General features: G+C 34.1%; 1 protein-coding gene and 1 pseudogene across 1 annotated transcript; one reads left to right on the top strand and one right to left on the bottom strand.

The window, feature by feature from the left end:
• The first annotated feature begins 3,171 nt into the window (after positions 1-3,171).
• RABC2A (RAB GTPase homolog C2A) lies at positions 3,172-11,432 on the top strand. Its single transcript, XM_086425722.1, has 6 exons — positions 3,172-3,660; positions 5,490-5,558; positions 6,524-6,589; positions 8,137-8,258; positions 8,693-8,821; positions 10,982-11,432. The coding sequence occupies exons 1-6, from the start codon at positions 3,522-3,524 to the stop codon at positions 11,090-11,092; spliced, it is 636 nt and encodes a 211-aa protein (XP_086281848.1). The 5' UTR covers positions 3,172-3,521; the 3' UTR covers positions 11,093-11,432.
• Positions 11,433-16,900: 5,468 nt separating this feature from the next.
• Positions 16,901-17,856, bottom strand: LOC147384840 (zinc finger protein ZAT5 pseudogene; annotated as a pseudogene).
• Between the last annotated feature and the right edge of the window lie 2,289 nt (positions 17,857-20,145).

The following is a 20,145-nucleotide window of genomic DNA, read 5'->3' as shown; positions in this document are numbered from 1 at the left end:
CAACTTTGGCTATAACTATAAAATAAAATAATCCTAATTTAACTCTAAGACCTAATTAGACTCATACTAAACACCTAATATATTTAAAATAGAACCTTTCTAAAATAATACTAAATCGAATTAGACAACTAATATGATTAGGAACCTATGTGAGTCGTGATAATATGATACTCCTCTCTAACATACGCCCCCATCACATAACCGTAGATCATTTGCTTTGGGATACACAAGAAAAAGATTTTTTGCATATCCCAAGGCATATGATCAACGATTCTGTGATGGGGCCGTATGTTAGAGAGGGGTACCATTTTATCATTATACCAAATAAGATAGAAAACTAAAGTTAGGGTCCTAACACCCCTTCCCCCTATGAAGTGATTTGTCCTCGAATTGAAATTTTTTTATAGCAACATTGTCCTTAAGTGTATTTGCACGATTTTCAATGGAAGAAATATTAGCTTCTAAAAAGAGTAGTTGGGGTTTCTTACAATGATGGTCAGGTTTCAATTGCTCATCGTTATAGAAAAAAAAAATCATTGGCTCATTACTCCGCTTATTTAGTCGAGGAAAGTTGTTAAATAAGAAGAATCCATGAAGATCCGACCAAGTAATGATATTGTAAGCTCAAGAAGTGTTGGTTCTGTAGGAGTAGGAAGAAGAGTTGGGCGATTGGAGTTCATTTGAAAGGCTGGTTTTATCATCATCATAGCTACAATTTCGTCTTGTAATTCATCATGCAAACCTTGATTTGAATGATGTATCTCTGGATGTGGCCTAAGTGTTATTGATGCCAATTGCTCAAAATGTTCCCATATTGGATTCAATATGCTCGGCAACTAATTCAAGATTGGTTCAATGTAATAGAAATTTCTTCAACTCGTTGGGTGAAAGATATAATTTAAATTTCTAACTCCTTAAATATCATAGTGAAGGCCAAGAAAGATGCTCTGATACCAGATACTCAAGGTTCTTCGATCAAGGAGAGAAAGAGGTGAGATTTTATAGGGTTTTGAGAGTTGTATTGTAGGGATGACATGAGTCCTTTGCGAGCACGGACTTGTGCTGTTGTATGGACTTTGTTTGGGCTCTTTAAGTGATGTTGGGCTTGGGTTTGAAATTTGTTAAGGGATGAAAAGTAGAATTGGATTTGTGATTCAGTGGGTTTAGGGATTTGGTGGGCTTTAGGAGACTTGTGAAGGATTTGAAATTGGTTAAAGGATGGAAAGTAGATTTAGATTCGTTATTTAGTGGGTTTAGGGATTTGGTGAGCTGTAAGAGACTCGGGTTGAAATTAGAAATAGGATAATAAAAAAAATGGACTTGAAGAATCTATGATGGGCCCTTAGATCAATTGGGGGCCCAGGGATCTTTTTTTGGGAAAAAGGTGATTTTTGATAGCTGAGGCCCTTAAGCCTTTTTTTATTTAAAAATGCAATTTTGGGTCTCTTTGCATTAGGGCCGTTCAAATTTGGGTGCCTACAGTAAAAATATTTATCTAAATCAAATTTGAATCGATTTTGGATTGACTGATCATGTAATTGGATCGAATTTGGTTAAACAATTCATTGATCCGATTGGATCGGATACAGATCATATAATTAAACATTTTGGATTTGATCGATTTAGTATTGATCCATAACCAATCCATAGACATGGCTCCTTGGTCTAGTTCCGTAGTTATGAACTAATGAAAAATGCCCAAATTCCCTTCAGCCAAAAATCCTCATGGGTGTTTTTGATTTAATTTGTAAGGTATTTATTTTCTAGAAAAATTCAAATTTCAAAAAAAAAAAAAAAAATGTCATGTAAAAACCGATATAATGGAAAAGTGAAATTCATCGTTTGATTGCAATTTTCCAGTAGGGGTGTACAAAATACTTGTTACCCACCCAAAACCCAATTCAAACTGTGCCTAAAACCAACCCGAACTCGGCTTAGTTCGGTTTGGTTACGATCTCTATGACCTAGAACCGGTCCAAATCTGTAACCAACCCATAAAATATTCGATACATATACCTCATACTCGTAAAATATTTGGATTTTTAAGTTTAAAATATTTAGAAATGTTTTATATAATTTGCATATACTCTTATTTATTTATTTACATAATGTTGTAAGATTTATATATTTATAAATTTGAACTATAAATTAGATTTGAACTTTAAACTTTAAAATTAAATTAATCTATAAAATTTAATAAATGCCCGAATTTGTATTCAACTCGAACCTGTACCTGTAAAATACTTGAAAATCTGGGTTTGGATAGGGTACAGGTATACCCTTTTCATCATTATCGTACTAAAAAATTAATGGGTCAATTCCAATTTCATTTATATCCGATCCATACTCAAAAAAATTGGGTCGGATACGGTTATGGATACCCGAATGTACACCCTTATTTGCTAGTAGGAAAATGTACAAAACAAAGGAGGGGAGGGTAATGGAAAAACACTTGGGAGCAGTTTAGTGGTTTACTAAGGCCCTGTGTGGATACACCTCTTGGCGAAAGAGCAAAAGCTCAATCTCTCCCTGCAAGAGGAAAAAATCTCTCTGTGGAATAGCAGGTTTTTAGAATTTCTCAAAAAAGAGTAAAAACCCTCTCCCCACAAGACCAAAAACCTATTCAAATGTTTGCTAGCTCTCCGCAGGAGCAAAAGTCGTTAAGAAGTTATATTCAAATGAATAGTAATTTTTTATTAAATTACGATCCAAACTTTATGAGTTATGTAGAAAGAAATCCCTATATAGCCGTGGAGCTAAGATTTTCTTGTAATAGGGGCAAATTATGGTTAGTTGTATAGTTGAAGAACTCGAAAATGAATGATTTAAGGAGAAATTCAAAGATTTTTCGTTAGAAGTTAAAAGAAAAAGATATTTAAGCATTTAAATTAGTTTATAAGAAGGCTCGGTCAAGAGGTAATGTCATAAAAAAATAATATTAAAGGAGGGTTTGCAAAAATTAGAGGGAGGTGAGGGTGTGGAGGAGAATAGGGAGAAAGATGAGGGAGTGAAGACAAATGAGACATGTAATTAGTAGAAAAAATAGGGGTGTCTGTGGGGCAATTGCCCCCACCAGTTCTTATCGCTATTTATATATATATTTCAGGGTCCAGTAGGCCCCACTCTCCATTAAGTAATCCCAAAGAAATATTCGCTGATGTTGTTCGTGGGAGGGGAATAGAATCGATGAAGCCACGAAGGAAAGAATACGTTTGTTTCAGTTGTCTTGTCTCATCTCATCTCATCTCATCTCACAGATAGATGCCGACTTCTTTCCTCTTTTTTTTTTCTTTTCTTTTTGGTTTCTCTTCTCCACCTCTCGCAACAACCCCACCACCACTACTACAAATCCCAAATGCAATCCCGTTTTGTTCTCTATTTATTCTCTCTCTCTCTCTCTCTCTCTCTCTCTCTCTTTCTCTCCTCTCTCTACTTTATATTATACACTTTCTTCTTTGTTTCTAACACAAAAGATCTTGGATCAGAGAGAGAGAGAGAGATCTTAGTTTCGAAATCGATTGATGGGTTCGACTTCTGGACATGGTGGAAATTACGATTATTCGTTCAAGATCTTGTTAATTGGAGACTCTGGTGTTGGTAAAAGTAGTCTCCTTGTCAGTTTCATCTCCAATTCTGTAGAAAATCTCTCACCTACAATCGGTACTTTTTCGTTTTTTTTTTTAACTGGAAGTTTCTAATATTTGTTTCTGCAATTCTGATTCATGTCTAATTTCAATCTTTTGGTAAAGTGTTTGTTCTGATCATGTTTAGTTTCGAATCTTGATTGTACTTAGCCACCATTTTTTCTCTTAATTTCAGAAATTTTGATTCTGTTTCATTTGTCTATTAGTATATTAATCTCGGCAAGGGACAGTTTTGATTAGTTCTGTTTCGGATTTTGTTAATAGTTTCTACTTTCGGATTCATGGAAGCTTTTATATGATTCTAGATGATGGAACATCCGTAGGGGCTTTCCACTTAGTGGTGATTAATTCTGATTTGATGTTCGAGAAGTTTAAGAGGATTCACCAAACATTGCTAGGGGCTGAAGAAGCATTTTTGGATGCATCGATGGCGTTCCCATTTAATGCTAGAAACAATTTTTTATTATTTTTTTTGCTTACTATTGCATACATGTGTAAGAGTGGAGAACTTATTTGAGGTTTTGTTAGGTACGTGGCTTTTGTGTGGTCAGTAGCCACAAAATGAAAACTTTATCGGCAATCTCAAGATTTAGGTGTGTCATCACATTGCATGATGGGATTTTTATGTTGATTTTCCAGAGGCACGTGTATTGAGTCCTTCGGTGGATTCATTGCAACATAAGAAATGACAAGAGCTTGGTTTATTGATTTCATTATGGTTGTGTTTCAATTCAAAGATTGCATTTTCTGTTCATTTTTTTAAGCAAAGGTTGTCAAGTTCTTCTCAGTTCATATATAGTGGGAAAATTCGTTTACCTCCTTATTTTGATAATTATAAAAATTTATTGATAAAGAAGACAACAGGAGACCGAGGTGGCCTTGAAACCAAGAAACCCAACAAGAAAAAAAAACACACACACACAAAGGCAACGGCTACAACCTACTCTGCTCAAGGTCGATTACAAATTGCATAAAGAGTCCTACTTGAACACAAAATCCTCAAAAAAGACTTGTTCAAAATCTTTACATAATTTGCTCCAGTAATAGAGAAGGCCCAAAATCTCTAAAATCACATCTTGAGGAGAGTTATTCTTTCCTTGAAACACCTTTTTGTTCCTCTCTTTCCAAATCCTAAACAAACTCCCTTTTCTTCCATGTCATTTACCTCCTGATGCCGGTAATATATTCCCTCTTAGTTTGCATCTGATATCTCAATGGGTTTGTCTGTTTGGTCATTACACTCTTGATCATGGTCATTCTAATGGTTCATTTGCACTAATTCTGTGATGTTAATTGCAGAGTTAATCCGGGCAATGTTTGTAAGTCTATGTTAGTGGTTGCTTTGTTGGTCATTACTAGAGTCTGGTGTTGCCCATGCATAGGAGACTAGGTATTTGCTCTGTGCTACACCACCACCTAATATTGCTGTCGAGGGGTACTTTTTCAACGCCATTTGCTGGCCAACTTGCCAATGTGTTTCACAAAACAAAGATTAACGTCAATCATTTCTGAGATCGTCGTTCACCTCTCAGTAGTTTGGGTGCTGGGATCATTCACACGATCAAGCACATAATTGCCAATGTAGTTGAATTTTGGTTTTAGTGTTGATGAGATGTGTTGCAGAAAGCTTTATTTAGGTCTTAGCGATGCAATTCTTACATGGACTGAACCATTGGAATGATTATGTATGAAAGATTATAAGTATACATATTAGGTTGGCCTCTTGAGGATGCTTTCATTAAGTTTTTGACTGCTTATTAATCCAAGCAGGTATTTTCATTTAACAGGCATCATTTTTTCTTATCTGATCATATATCATGCTTTTGTTCGTCTTTTAATGTCCAGGTGTGGATTTTAAGATCAAGCTGCTCACAGTTGGTGACAGGAAATTGAAGCTTACAATTTGGGACACTGGTAATTGATGACAATGGTCCACTTTTTTTTTCCTTCCAATTTTAAGTTCTTGCTTGTGACAGTGAAATAATATTCTGAAAGCTTTTCAATTCGCATAATTTCATGGATGGGGACTTATGTATTTAACTGACAGGAATGAAAGGAAAAGGTTTCACTTGTGAAATGGGGGACTATCACAAAAGGAAAAAAAAAATTGCGTTGGAAGAGATTCAGCTATTAAAAGTCACTTGTACTTCAAGTTTGAGCGATATGAAATAGCCTATTAAAGTAAATTCACAAAAGGGCTTCTTTGGTCCTGATCAATACCATACAAATGGAGCAGTAGAAAATACTTGAAATTACTAAATAGTAATGGAAACATAAAAAAAACCTGTATTTTTCTTTTTTATACATAATTTGATAATTGCTTTTGATGTTTTATGAAAGTTTTGCAGCCAAGCCTACTTCTTAATGAGTTTAACTATTTTGATCCTTTTGTCGTCGTCGTCATCATCATCATCTCATAGAAGCCTTATCTAAAAATTTGGGGTCGGCTGAAAGAATAATTTTCCTCCATTCAATTCTTTCAGTTTTTTCAATTCTGTCAGAGCTATGGAGGCATAATATTCTTTCAGTCGACTCCAAATAGTTGGAATAAGGCATTATTAATGATGATATCTTCTGGTGGAAACCTTGTCCATTTTATTATTATTGTTATTGTGTTTTATCCGTTGCTTTAGATTAAGCCAAATGATTTTTTTTTAATAAATCCAAATCAATATTTTAAGCCACGCCCTTTCTTTCCTCTTTTTCTGTTCTAGTTGTGAACTTGCGATTATTCTGAAGTATTAGAATATCGGAAAATCAATGCTGTATTGACGTATTTCACTAGTCTGCTGTTCTTCTTTCATTTTCTCAATCTTGCTCATAATCTTTTGCTGCTGAAGTCTTTGATGAGGTAATTTGTTATCATGTTTCTATTGCAGCTGGACAGGAAAGGTTCAGAACACTAACAAGCTCTTATTATAGAGGTGCACAAGGGATCATTCTTGGTATGCTGCTTCAAATGTAGAATGCTGTCCATTCATTTGCAGTCATGTATAGGAAGATCATATTATATATCTTTTTTTCGTTTGCTTAGCATACTGTTTTTATTGGTTGTATCATCATGCATTTAATCTTCTATCAACGCTTGTCAGTAACAAATCAAGCACTGATTCTTTTATTCACTTGGGACTAATGACACCACAGATTTACTAATGTAAAAGTTGTGTACTTGTATACATTGAGACATCTTACATTGAGCAAGTTCATTCATCAACACATATTGAAGTTCTTTGTGAATAATTAGATTGTTTGAGTTGTTCAAGATATTGACTTTGATGAATTGCTACTCATTGGAATCAGCATTTTGCAATTATTATTCTAGTTCTGAATGCATCCTTGCATTGTTGTGGGTACTTCTGATGAATTATATGTTCTATTGATGTGTGATAATTGGATGTGAAAGGGCCTATAAAAAAATTAAAAAAATAATTGCATGTGAAAGGTGTTCCTTTGGGTTACTCCAAAGGACTTTAAAGGGAGTTGCGACGGTTTTTGACAAATTGGATGATGGTAGCTTGGTCCTCGCCTCTCATATTTTGATTTTGTTTGGTGCACTCCAAAAATTTGATGGTTGCTTGTTTAGCAACTGGGGCCCATTGATGATTGGGGGAGTGTTTTTGGGGTAAAGTAGGGGGGATAATTCAAAGTGCATTTGAGCCTCATAGGGGAGTGTGATTTTAACAAAAGTATAATCTCTCCTTCAAGCCCTTGGTTTTCTATGACCTTAAACTTGGGGCTTCTTGTTGTGGTCTTAGAGGGTAAGGCTATCAGTTGGGCTTCTTGAAAGAAGTGGGGTATATGGAGACCTTTTCTTGTTAATAAAGAAATCTTGAATTTGGCATATTTAATGAACATTTCTCTTGCTTAGCCCATAGTGGATGTCCTATAGTTAAGGAGAAGTGCCTTGTGGTGTTTTCTATTGTGGTTTAGAGTTTCCAGTGTAATCCTTATTTATTCCTTTGTATTTTGTGTCCCCTCTTATCTCTTTTCATCTTTTACTTTTAATACGTTTTGTTTGTTACCACTAAAGAAATGGTGCTCAGGTATGGATGCATACATGGGGACAAGTAAGCATTTCTTGATACTTAGATTGATCTAGTCCTACCTTGTAACTCTCAAGGTTGAACTTCTTAAAAATAGGGAAATATTTTTTGCATCTTATGTTCAACCTTAGATCTCACTCTGATGAACCTATGATATGTCTTTAAATATAGAGGAGAATTATAGACTATTTTGTTTGACATGGCACTAGAATATTCCAATCCCATGTATGATAAACATGCACATTTTTGAGAAACAATTAACATCTCTCCTTATTGGATATTGCAAAAGTAAAATAAAAAATAAAAAATCAATGTTGTTCTTTATGTCATGCTTCCTGAAGCCATGATTGCTGGACTCGTATAAAAGCATTGTATTTCTGGACATGGTTTTTGCCATTTTTATGGATGATTAGAAATTTAACTAATTCAATATTTACTTCTCATTTTAGTTTACGACGTGACACGGCGAGAAACCTTTACAAACTTGTCAGATGTATGGGCAAAGGAAGTAGAGCTCTACTCCAATAATCAGGATTGTATGAAGATGCTTGTTGGGAATAAAGTTGACAGGGTAAGTTACTAGACTTTCTCTAATATTTTGTCCACGCTTTTTTTTTTTTTTCTTATTTCTAATATGTGGTAAGTGAAATGGTTTCGGGAATTCTTATAACATCATATGAAGACTGTATTTCGTTCTTTAATCACTTCACTCTAAACAAGGTTTGAAATTTGAAGAGATACCCTTCTAATTCTAAAATTCTTAAACCTTTTGACTTTTTATTAATTATTGTCATTATTTGCATGATGTTAAATCTCTTTCAATAGGAACCTTGGAAAAATTGAACACTTCAAGGTGATAATTTTATTTTATTTTAATTTTTTGTTTTTTCTTTCTAACAATGGAATGCAAATTATTCACAGTAAAAGTTTATTATTTATGAATTTAACTACGTTTAGGGGGAAAAAAGATGTAGTCTTCATGTTATTAAATCATGATATTTTCAGGATAGTGAAAGGGCTGTAACAAGAGAGGAAGGAATTGCTCTTGCAAAGGAATTTGGATGCTTATTTCAAGAATGTAGTGCAAAAACTCGAGAGAATGTGCAAGAGTGCTTTGAAGAACTTGCTTTAAAGGTATACTCTCTATGAAGGCATGCATTCTTTTCAACTGTTATATAGAACCTCTGGAATAGTTTAGTAGTTTGTCAGATTTTAGTGCCATCCCAGTAATCGTTTATGTTTGTGCCTTGTGTTGTGGGGTGCCTTTCTTACTCAATTTCATGACTAATTGCCCTAGGAGAAATCTTCGAATTTTTTCCTCATGTTATGAATGAAGGAGCTGCTCATATTCAAGAGAACGTACCTTAGTGTGTGTTATTCGCTGATGATTTAGTATTAGTTGATGGGATTAGAGTGGGAGTCAACACAAAACTAGGATTATGGAAATAGGTGTTGGGGTCTAAGGGTGTTAGAATCCAAGACTATGTGGATTGTAAATTTAGTATCACCCATGAAGGGGAATGTCAAGCAAAAAATTAATGGTCTGGAAGTATCTTGAAGTGATCTTATACGTATGGATGGAGTTGTTGAGGAAGATGTTACCCATAGAGGAAGAGCTGGATGGTTAAAATGGAGGTATTCTTTTGAAGTGTCATGTGAACGATGTTTATCAATCAAATTAAAAAAAATCTTTATTTATTTATTTTTTATTTTTAAGATGACAACATGGCCAGTCATTTTTTATGGAGCGAATGATGGACCGTCAAGAAACCTTTTTTTTTCATGTTAATGGATTGATCATAGCAAAGATGAGTTGAAAGTTTGGAAAAGATTAAATTAGAAATGAATGTATTGGAGAAAATGTATGAGTGGCTTCAATAGACGATATACTAAGAGTTGAGATGGTTTGGGGGTGTTCAACAAAGGCCGATTACAGCTTCAGCTAGAAGGAATATACAAGTTGAAGGTGTGAGGGAGACCCAAAAGAACATAGATTGAGATGGTGAAAACGAATATGAACATACTTTCATGATGAAAGATATGGCTCAGGATATAATTAAATTCAGGAAAAAGAATCATTTAGCATAGCCCAAAATTTTGGGATGATATACATAATTAATATCCCTTCTTCATTTATTAAAAAAGTTTAATGCTACACATGTTTAATATCCCTAATTTATTTATTACAATTTTTTTACAATATAAAGTAGCATAATTGCATTGTTTTCTTTTAAACTTGTGAAGTTTCACATAATTGTGGCAACTTTTGATAAACATTTTAATGAGATCTGTATGTCAAAATTCTGTAGATATGCCATTGAACTAGCGTTTTACACACTGTTGAAGATTTGAACTATTTGTATGTCATCCTTGTAGTGCAATAGGAATATCTAAGGTAACTAAGGCCTACATGACCTGCTTTTGCTAGTAAGCAGAAGCAGTGGACTGGTCAGAGGTCTCGCTGCTTGGACAACAGGACTCATGTCCATGCCACTGTTTGCGGCATTGGTTGCTGACCTTGCATTGGGGTTCATAACTGGTCATGCAGTGACACTAGAAAAGAGGCATTTTTGCTTGCAATCACATGCTTAAAGCTTGATGACCTGGCAGGATCCCAGGATCCGTGAAAAGCGGGGCCACGCGTGGCATTTACAGGGTTTTCAAGTTGGTTTATGTCTGTTGAAGGGAGTCCACGAGAATTGCTGTTTCACACGTCGCCTATCTCTCACCTTTTTGGCTATGTTCGTATGGGCATCTAGTAAAGAATTCCTCCCCAACCTCCAACCTAACCCACCTAAACCTCCTAATAATGCTTATGATTCATTATGTAGACTTCATGAATAGGATATCGATTCAATAAGGATTTGATGGTGCCAGCTAGCTCAGCTTAGTTGGCAAAGTCTATGCGTGTTGATACCATGGACTTGGATTCAAAACTGACCATCATCCGAGTTACTAAAAATAGGCTTACCTATCAAAAAAGTCTCAAAATTTTCCTTGTTGGCCTAGCATGTCTACAGCCCCTTATTCAGCTTATGGTTTCAAAAGTGCACATATTAGCATAGTAGCCCTAAGTCATTCTTAGGGTTTGACAGATCTACTGAACCTCATCCTATTACATTATTTTGTTCTAGAATTTCATGAGCTCTACTCTCTCTATATTCATCGAGGCATTCTTTTTCTTTATTAATTGGAGTGAAGGAAGAACACGAAAATAAAAGCTCCATTGTAATTTTTTCTTCAACAGTTCATCTTGTTTATGAATCTTGTGTACTTCTTTGGCTTATTCTACAGATACTGGAGGTTCCTAGTCTCTTGGAAGAAGGATCTACAGCAGGGAAGAGGAACATTTTGAAACCGAAACAAGAATATCAGTCACCTCCGACTGGTGGTTGCTGTGCTTAATAATTCTTTAACACAGTGGCCTCAATTACAAAAAATATGACTTACAAACTGAACCAAAGATCTCAAGCAGTGCTGGTAGCCTCTGCGGCCAATCAGATCTTTTCTTAAAGGCTCGATTGAATTATGTAACTGGTGATCTCTTTTATTATAAAAATTATTTCTGATTTGTAATCTGCTTCCCTGTTGATGGTAGTGTTAGTTCTCGACATTTGGGTTAATATGGGGATCACAATCACATGCAGTAGTGGAAAAACTAGATTGTGTGTTCACAATGGTTCTGTAAACTAAATGGTATGTAATTTATGTGTTCTAACATAAGATTTCATCTCTATCTCTTTTACATACTTGCATTAATGGTAACCAAGTTACGATTCAGAATTATGTGGCTGGCAGCTTGGTTAATTCGGAAAATTTTGGAAAAAAAAAATTCAAGAAAATTTGGAGATTATACAAATGATGTTTCTGGGCATCTTTCTTCTCCAAAATTAATCATTTTCAACCCCCTTAGAAACCTTATCTTTGTTCTTAAGATGAGATAAGTAGGTAGAAGAAGCTAAAAATGTTGAGGTTGAAGGTTAAAACTCTTAACTCTAGAGGTAGTACAATCATGGTTTTAAAACTCATTTTGACATCTCATCTCATCTATGACCAAGACCGAGTTGTCTTGGACAAGTTTTCTGATACGTGCGAGTTGTCTTGTTTAACCATGAGATAATTGAACCATGGTTTTAAATCTCATACAATACATTTGACTTGTCAATCCGTCTTGTTGGTGGACGATACCAGGACGTATCAGACGAGTTGTCTCAGTCTCAGACAAGATTTAAAACCATTGTTCATTTATCTCATAGGTTCATTTTTTTTTTCCGAAGAAGAATATAGGTTGAAGATGATGATATGGCCAATTAATTTGTTGATTCACCGATTTAACAAATTGGTGTCTTATTTGGTGAATTTTTCCAAATTTTGTAAAAATTCAGGGAATTATGTGATAGTGGACTGGTATTATACTGGGTTGACTAAGCCCAAACCTGTTTGGGGGTGATTTTCAGGTGTTATAAAAAAAAAAAAAATCTACTTTAAACTTATTTCGATTTTATAACAGTTTTTAATCTCAATAGGTCAGATTTGGGCTTGGTTTGGGGTGATTTTCAGGATTTATAAAAAAGATCTAATTCAAACAAAATTCAAAGTTGTTTTATAATAGTTTTAATCAAAATAGGAATTTGATCCTTATCATAATAGAAAATTTGTTCGAGTTGAGGGTAAAATCATAATTTTCTAATATCCCTTAAATATTTTATGTTATAAGTTCATAAATCTAATTATAAATAATTTACATATATACAATATAGTAAGGCTGCGTTGGATATTGTTAGGCCCTAATAGATTTGGAAAATTTTGAGCTCAAGCTTATCTTTGTGGGCTCAAATTTAAGGTCCTACCTCTTATATCCCAAATCTAACTTTTGCCTAAACTCTTTAAACCCTAGATAAATTCAACATGAATCATAAGAAAGTTTACATATTTGCCATTGGGCGTGTTATATGCACCCGCTTTTTTACTCATTCACCCACTTAAACACTATTTTCTAGTAAATAGAAAAATTACTTGTCACACTACTTAAAAAAATATTAATTTTTTGTTCAATAAGAAGCTACTTAAAATTTATATTGCGACTCGGTAGGATCCTACTGAATCCACTTGAAAGGATTCAGAAGGAACTTATCGATTATAGAAATCTATTGAATCCTTGTAGATAAATTTTCTATTGAATCTATGTTAGCGAATTTGATTTTGACCTACTGAATGAAGTTTTGTTTGAAATTTTTTTCTCACTATTGTGATTTTCTAACAATTATAAGACTAGGAGTTGAGGTTTTCCACAATTATTACTAATCTATTTTGCAAGTTCTAAGGTGCTGTTTGTTAAACTGAAAAAAATAAGTGTTGAATAACATTAAATACTTAAAACTTATAAGCACTGAATTTAAATACTGAAAAAATTATTTGTTTAGATGCAGAATCATGTTTGTTTCACATTGCTGAAATTGATAAATTATCTTTTTAACCTTTATAATCATATTATATATTGTTTGCATGTTTCAAATGCCTATTTCTTATTAACTACAATAAAATATATTATTTCTTATAAAATTAAAATACAATTCATTTTTAAATAACAAGTAATACTCAAAATTTCAATTTCTAAATAATAATTTTTATTTTTAAAAGTTCACAAATTTCAAACTAAAAATAATAATGTCATACAAATCACCACAATTTGAAATCAATATTGAAAGAACTTAATTTGGGATGAATAATTTTCGATGGAAATAAAGAATGTGTAATTATAAAAGCACCCTACAAATTAATAAGGGCAACTCACACTATAGCCAAATTTTTTTTTTGTCTTATATGGGTTAAATTTTTTGGAATGAACCAATTTTTGATGAGGATGATCTATATAGTCTAGAGATCATAGTCACCAAAAATCAACCCATTCCGAAATTTCTAACCACGTCAAAACTAGTTTCCAAAAAAAAAAAAAATGATGATTTACCATTCTTGAACTTGTAAACTTTTAACTCATATAAGACAAAACAATTTGGCCATGGTGTGGGTTTATTAATTTGTGGGGTACTTATATATTTATCTATGGGATATAAAAGGTAATATTTTTTAAGTATAAGGGTATATTTGTCCATACCCAAAAAAAATAAAGGGTGTACTTGTCCGTGCCGAAAAAAACGAAATACTTACCGTTTCAAAACTTTTTTTCAACATTAAAATAATACTGAATTTTTTTTCACTTATTTTCAGCAATAAGCACTGAAAATATGGAATAAACAAATACGTTATTTTAACAAAAAGTACTAATTTTTTTTTATCAATAATAAGTAGTGCAAACAAACACCACTTAAGACTATTCCTTCTTGTACCATGAAATCCTAATTGAAACTTATATAGGTTTGATAGGGGATGGTGGGTGAAAACACCCACTTTTAGGTGAAAGGAGTAAAGTGGGTGAGACGAGAGCAATTAGGTGGGTACATCTAGTGTGCTAGTTTGACACTAACAAATGAAATTCCAAACTACCACGTGTCCTTCAAGAAATAAAATTGTGAGTTAGATATTTGTAAAATAAAACTGGCAAGGATTGATTAAGTGTCTTGAATTTTACTTTTTGGAGGACAGTTTTTTGTCCGTTTAAAGTTTTGTTAAATTAGAATGAAAACTTGGCTTAGAAGTCACATGGAAGTTTAATGTCCCTTTAATAGATTAATACCCTCAAAATTTAACAGTAAATTTAGACTCATTTAATTTCTAGGCTGTTTGATCGAATTATCATTAAAATCCATGATTACCATTTAATTCATCGGCTCTCAAGCTACCAAAACTTCGAAACCCTAACTATGGATCGAATATGGGACCACGACAGTATTTTAAATTGGGTAGCTCGTGAGGTCTATAAATTTCGATGAACTACATCTCATTTGCACTATAAATTTATTTATTGTATTTAAGGCTTAAAAAGGGTTGGGTTCAAGTCGAAAATGAATATATTCATATTTATATCTGAAATTTTTGTCGGGATTCCAGACCAGTTTCTAAATCTGACTCGGATCTTACTAGTTAAAATTATATCCGAGCCATTTTGCTTTCATTAAATTTATATTCGGATTTGATCTGACCTATTTATTTGATTTGGATCGATTATTTTCGAACCGTAAAATCTCTAAAGGTAATATGATGTGGCTGTAATTTAGGACTTCTCCTTTTATGGAGAGACTCTTTGGTCACTGTACTAACACTTGTTAGTTAAAGAAAGGTACCTTAAAAAATATACATTACAAAATAATATATCATTCAGATTTAGGTGGATATTGGTAGGGTTCTGTATCTGACTCGGGTCAATGGACATCAATCCATATCCGACCTATTTTTTTATTTGGATATACTTGAAGGAATTAAACACGCCAAATTCAGATTTAGAATACTTGGATTTCAAATAAAATCCAACCAATTTTAAATCTTAAATGTATTTTTAATAAACAAAAGCTCAATGTCTAATATTTCATGGAATACATTTTGAGGCCTATAACCCTATAAGATGATCTTTTTATGAACCCATCCCTTAACAGTCAACTTGATGACTTTCAATTATTAGATATGGATTTGTTTTTTGGTTGTTGAATCTTAATCAGATTTGATCATTTTTGAAAGATTTAGGTTGGCCGGCCCTATTTCACTATAAGTTCCATTAATCTTGGCAAAAGAAGTGTGATTTATTAGGAGCGCAAATTACTTGGGTCAAAGACAACTCTTCTTTACTAGTTGAAGAGGCATCCGACTTTTTAAATCTACACTTGTTGAAGGTGAAGTAAGAACAATTCCTTAAATCCAAAATAATGGGTTTCCTTTCTTACTATTAAAATAAAATATATTAATTTATAAACTTTAAAAATAAATTATACGATTTCTTTATTATTCTCGACAAAAATATTAAATATTGTGGACTCGGCTCGTTGGTTCCATCAAGTTTTGGGGCGTGACTTGAGATAAATTTGAGTTGAGTCAATTAGGATGAATTTGAACTTATTCAACTTGTATAAAGGACGACAACAATAACGATAGCAAAGCCTTATAAACAAATCTTATTCCTCCATTCCACATTGTGCTATTAGTGTGAGAGTTTATATTTATTTCCATGTGTATTCCGAAGCAATGGATCTATAATTCTGTGAAAGGAACATACAAAAAAGGAGTGTAAGATTATCATGATTTTCAATTATAATCTCTTCACTCATTCAACCTAATTTTTTTAATTACAAGTTTTAAAATTGACAAAAGCAACAAATTCATGTCTTATATTTGGATAGTTTTTCTCATGGGCAGCGTTGGCATCAAATTCATGTTCTGCCTATTGAGTAGGCAGAGAAGTGATGACTAAACAAAGTAGTCATAGTTTTTTAAAGAAAAATATTAAAGTAACATTGAAATTAACATCGTTTCACACATTGTTGACATTGATGTGTGTATAGAACCATAGATACTTTTCATTGAGATATGAGCGAGAAATATTTATAATTTTATACACACTAATGTGTGAAAAGATGTGAATTTCAAGTTATTCCAGCATGACTCAAATTTTAAATATCCTATATATAAAATTAGAGTCGTGCTGGAGTGATCTCAAGGTACTTAAATTTTAAATATCTTTCATATAAATAAGAGTCGTGCTGGAGTGACCTCAAGAATGGACTTCATATCGCACATCTCGACATGAAAAATGTGTAAGAACCTTAGATGTTTTTTGAGTCGTATCTCGATGAAAGCATCTATGGTTTCTACACACTTTCAAGAGGATATGAGGTAGAATCTTGAGGTCACCTCATCATTATTCATAAAATAACAAAGTACACATGTATCCACGTGGGAGGGGCAGTTACCTATTCAACTTCCTATCCGTTTATTCTTTTGTCATTTAAAGAAAAAGAAGAGAGTGAGACAGAGCTTTAGCTTTCTTGTAACGAAACGATGGAACCTAATCCACGACTTCTGGTGGTCGAAAACCCAACCCAACCCAACCCAACTCTCTCTCTCTCTCTCTCTCTCTCACACACACACACACACACACACACACACACACACCACATTTGAAAAGAAACAAATAAAGAAAAGATGCTCTCATCACTCATTCACTTTTCGTGAACAATAGGCCACCATATGAAAAAAACACCAACCACTTACCCAAACAATTCAACTTCATGATCAATGAATCAATCAAGATTTAATAAAAGCCAATAAAAAAAAATCCATAATTCTATATATATTTAACTATTATTAATAATAATAATTCTCAAATAATTCACATTTATCTCTTCCTTCACTTAGTAATGGCAATCCACCAAAGCCGAAGCGGAGAAGACTAGAGATCGTTGTTTCGAAACAAACGAGAATTTTGGTTCTTGATCATCTTCGGGTGCTGGAAGGTTAAGATCTAAAGATAAAACATTTCTTTGTTTCTTGATCTGATCTTGAGATTCGGAGTTCGCAGTTGGGGTCTTGTGTCGCCTCATATGACCACCTAAAGCTTGCCCCGATGAGAATTCAGAACCACATATAGAACACTCATGGATCTTGGACTTGTTATTATTGTTACTATAGAGATTTCGGTTCCCCATCTCGAGATTAAGAGATGGGAATTGGATATCATCTTCGAATAAAATCAACGCCTTCTTCTGATCGGTTATGGATTTGGGTTTCTTGTGACTTGCTCGGTGTCCTCCAAGTGCTTGGAACGAAGGGAAACATCGATTACATGTCTTGCACTCGTAGACATAGAATTCGGATTTACCCATAGTTGATTTCTCTTCAGTTCGCTTCCAATCGTCTCGGTTGTGGCCTTGAGCTAAGAGAATTAGGCAATTGGCCATGTCTTCTTCTTCTTCGGTACTCTCGGAAAATTCGGCCGAGATGGTTGGAGATGGAGAGATATGATCATCTCCACTTGAACCACCACCACCACCACTATTACCATAACCATCACCACGGCTTCCGCCTTCTTCGGTTGATGAGCTAGTAGTACTCATGGGAACAACAAGGGGTGATGATGGCCTTTGTCGCTTGGTGCGCTTGCCCTTAATGACGTGCGAGTAGTCGTTCGATCCAACGACTTCTTCTGATGCATCCATGATCACAAACACAGTCCACAAAAGCTCAAGAAAGAGAGAGAGAGAGAGAGAGGAGAGAGAGAGAGAGATGAGAGGAAGAGAGGTGGGGAGAGTAAGGGATATTATTTATAGTGAATGTTAAGAGTTAGGAGTTAGGGAGTAGTCAAGGACTCTAAAGCCGCCCCCGTGAATAGTAACCGTAAATTAGTCCACCAAACTTCCTCTTGCGTTTCCAACCTGGGAAGTTATTATGTAGTTTTTTTTTTAAGAACAACTGAAAATAGGGGAAAAAATTGGGTGACTTACATTTTACATATACCCTATGGGGTTCTGTGAATGAGTCGTGATAATATGACTATCTCACATGGCATACTCAATCGACTATTTGACATGACAAGTTCAGAAACCGTAGATCTGGGCATACATGATCCCCTCGAGATACACTTTTTTTAATGAGAAAGTGCAATAGTGTATCTCGAGGAGCACAAATCTATGGTTCCTAAACTTGTCACGTTAGGTTGTTGATTGAGTATGCCACGTGGGGTAGTCAGATTATCACGACTCTGTGAATACTTGACATACCCCCTTGTTTTCAAAATGTTGTGATGAATGCACATGGTTGGGTACACGGCTGATGTGGCAAGGGCATAGAATAATAGATTGTTTCATTGGGATACACAAGAAAAAGATGTGGGGTTCTGTGCCCATGTTATGTTAGCCGCTTACCCAATCGCCCACTTAGACTGTGTGCATTCATCATTATTCTTTCAAAACCTATTCCTTTGAGCTCAATCTTTTCTCACAAATTATTTGATATCGCATAAATACCCTCACCTTCAATTTCTAGCCAAAAACTCTTTATTTTTCTTTCTCAAAAGTTTGTAGGGTGAAATTTTTTTCCACGCTTCAACCACAAGATCCCATCTATTTAAACCTTTGTACTTGTAGAGTATGATAAGATTTTTTGGGATGTCAATGATTGTAGAGGGGTTCTCTAATCAATCGTCATATGATATGTATCACCTCAAGATCCAAGTCAAATCTAAATTGGTAAGTGTGGAGGATAAAATCGTGATATTCTCGAATGAAGTCACGTTTGTCTTGGGCCAAGTACGACATACCAAGTGTATTGAGGATTCTTTCTCCGAGTCCACCCTCAATTGAATGAAAGATGGATCTCTCTTTACCATATTAACTCAGAATCTCAATATCGCCCTAGATCAATAGATAAGTTCGAATCCTGATAATAAGTGAAGTAATATCACTTGATCTCATTCCCCAATTTGGTCTTATCCATTATGACAAATTATTGATTTGCAGTTATCCTTGTCTCCATGGATTATTTCCACGAATCTTGTGTTAGATTGAAATATGATATCACAGATTCCCAAATCGACCAATCACACAAACCCATGTGTATTCAGGGCATCTCCAAATTATAAAACTACCCTCATTAGGCTTATGTGATTAGTCACTTTGGATTCTATGAAATCCCAGATTTATTTTTCTTTGAGTAAAAAATTTCCCTTAGGTGGTGTATAGAGTTAAACAACTAATCAAAGTTGTTAACATCTAGTTTCTTTTCTTAGACATAGCCAACGCAGTCACCAAACGCAGTCACCAAACAAAGCCACCAACTAAGATAGGTTGCATGGTAAAAGTATGCTTCCCTATTTTTAACTCATCTTTACTTAAAATAGATAGAAAATGGAGAGAGTATGAGAGTATTCGGTTGGCTTTCAAGCAAACCCTTGGGGCTTGCTTTTCCTCAACGATTCTCTCTTTTGAGAGGTTTGGAGTGCAAGCCTGGACGCACGGAATTTCCGCTGCTTCATTCATATTTTTTTTTGTGTGAAAATTACTTAATGACTGTGGGCTGAGGGACTTTTTTCTATATGATCCCTAACTTTTGGATGGTCTCTTAATAGTCTAACTGAACAGTCCTTATCCTCATCTCACATATATAATGTCTTTGAAATACTCAAAGTACCCTTTTATCATCTTTTTCACACAATTAGATTTTCGGATGGTGATTGTGATCATTTCCATCAATCTTTGATTATGAATGATGAATGGGGAATGACGTTCTCTTACTTTTGAACATTTAGACACATTGTTTGACTTTATTTCGATGTTTCATTTAAGAAACATGAAGAATGAAGTTGAGATTCGATTTATTTATTTATGATTAAGCTGTAATTTTTTATTTGCAACTATGATTTTAGCATTTTGAGTGTTTTGAGGAGATTTACCTAATATCAAATTCAAAAAAAAGAAAAAAAGAAATCCAAAAATCTGATTCACATTTATAACATCAAGTTCATCACTTAGTGCTGAGTTCATCACTTTTTATTGTCTAATTCACCATTTAATTAC

This window comes from Akebia trifoliata, chromosome 15 (assembly GCF_017979445.1).
Source record: "Akebia trifoliata isolate Shusen 1 chromosome 15, ASM1797944v1, whole genome shotgun sequence".
Lineage (NCBI taxonomy): Eukaryota > Viridiplantae > Streptophyta > Magnoliopsida > Ranunculales > Lardizabalaceae > Akebia > Akebia trifoliata.
The sequence above is the reverse complement of the archived record's forward strand: the minus strand, read 5'-3'. Positions and strand labels throughout refer to the sequence as shown.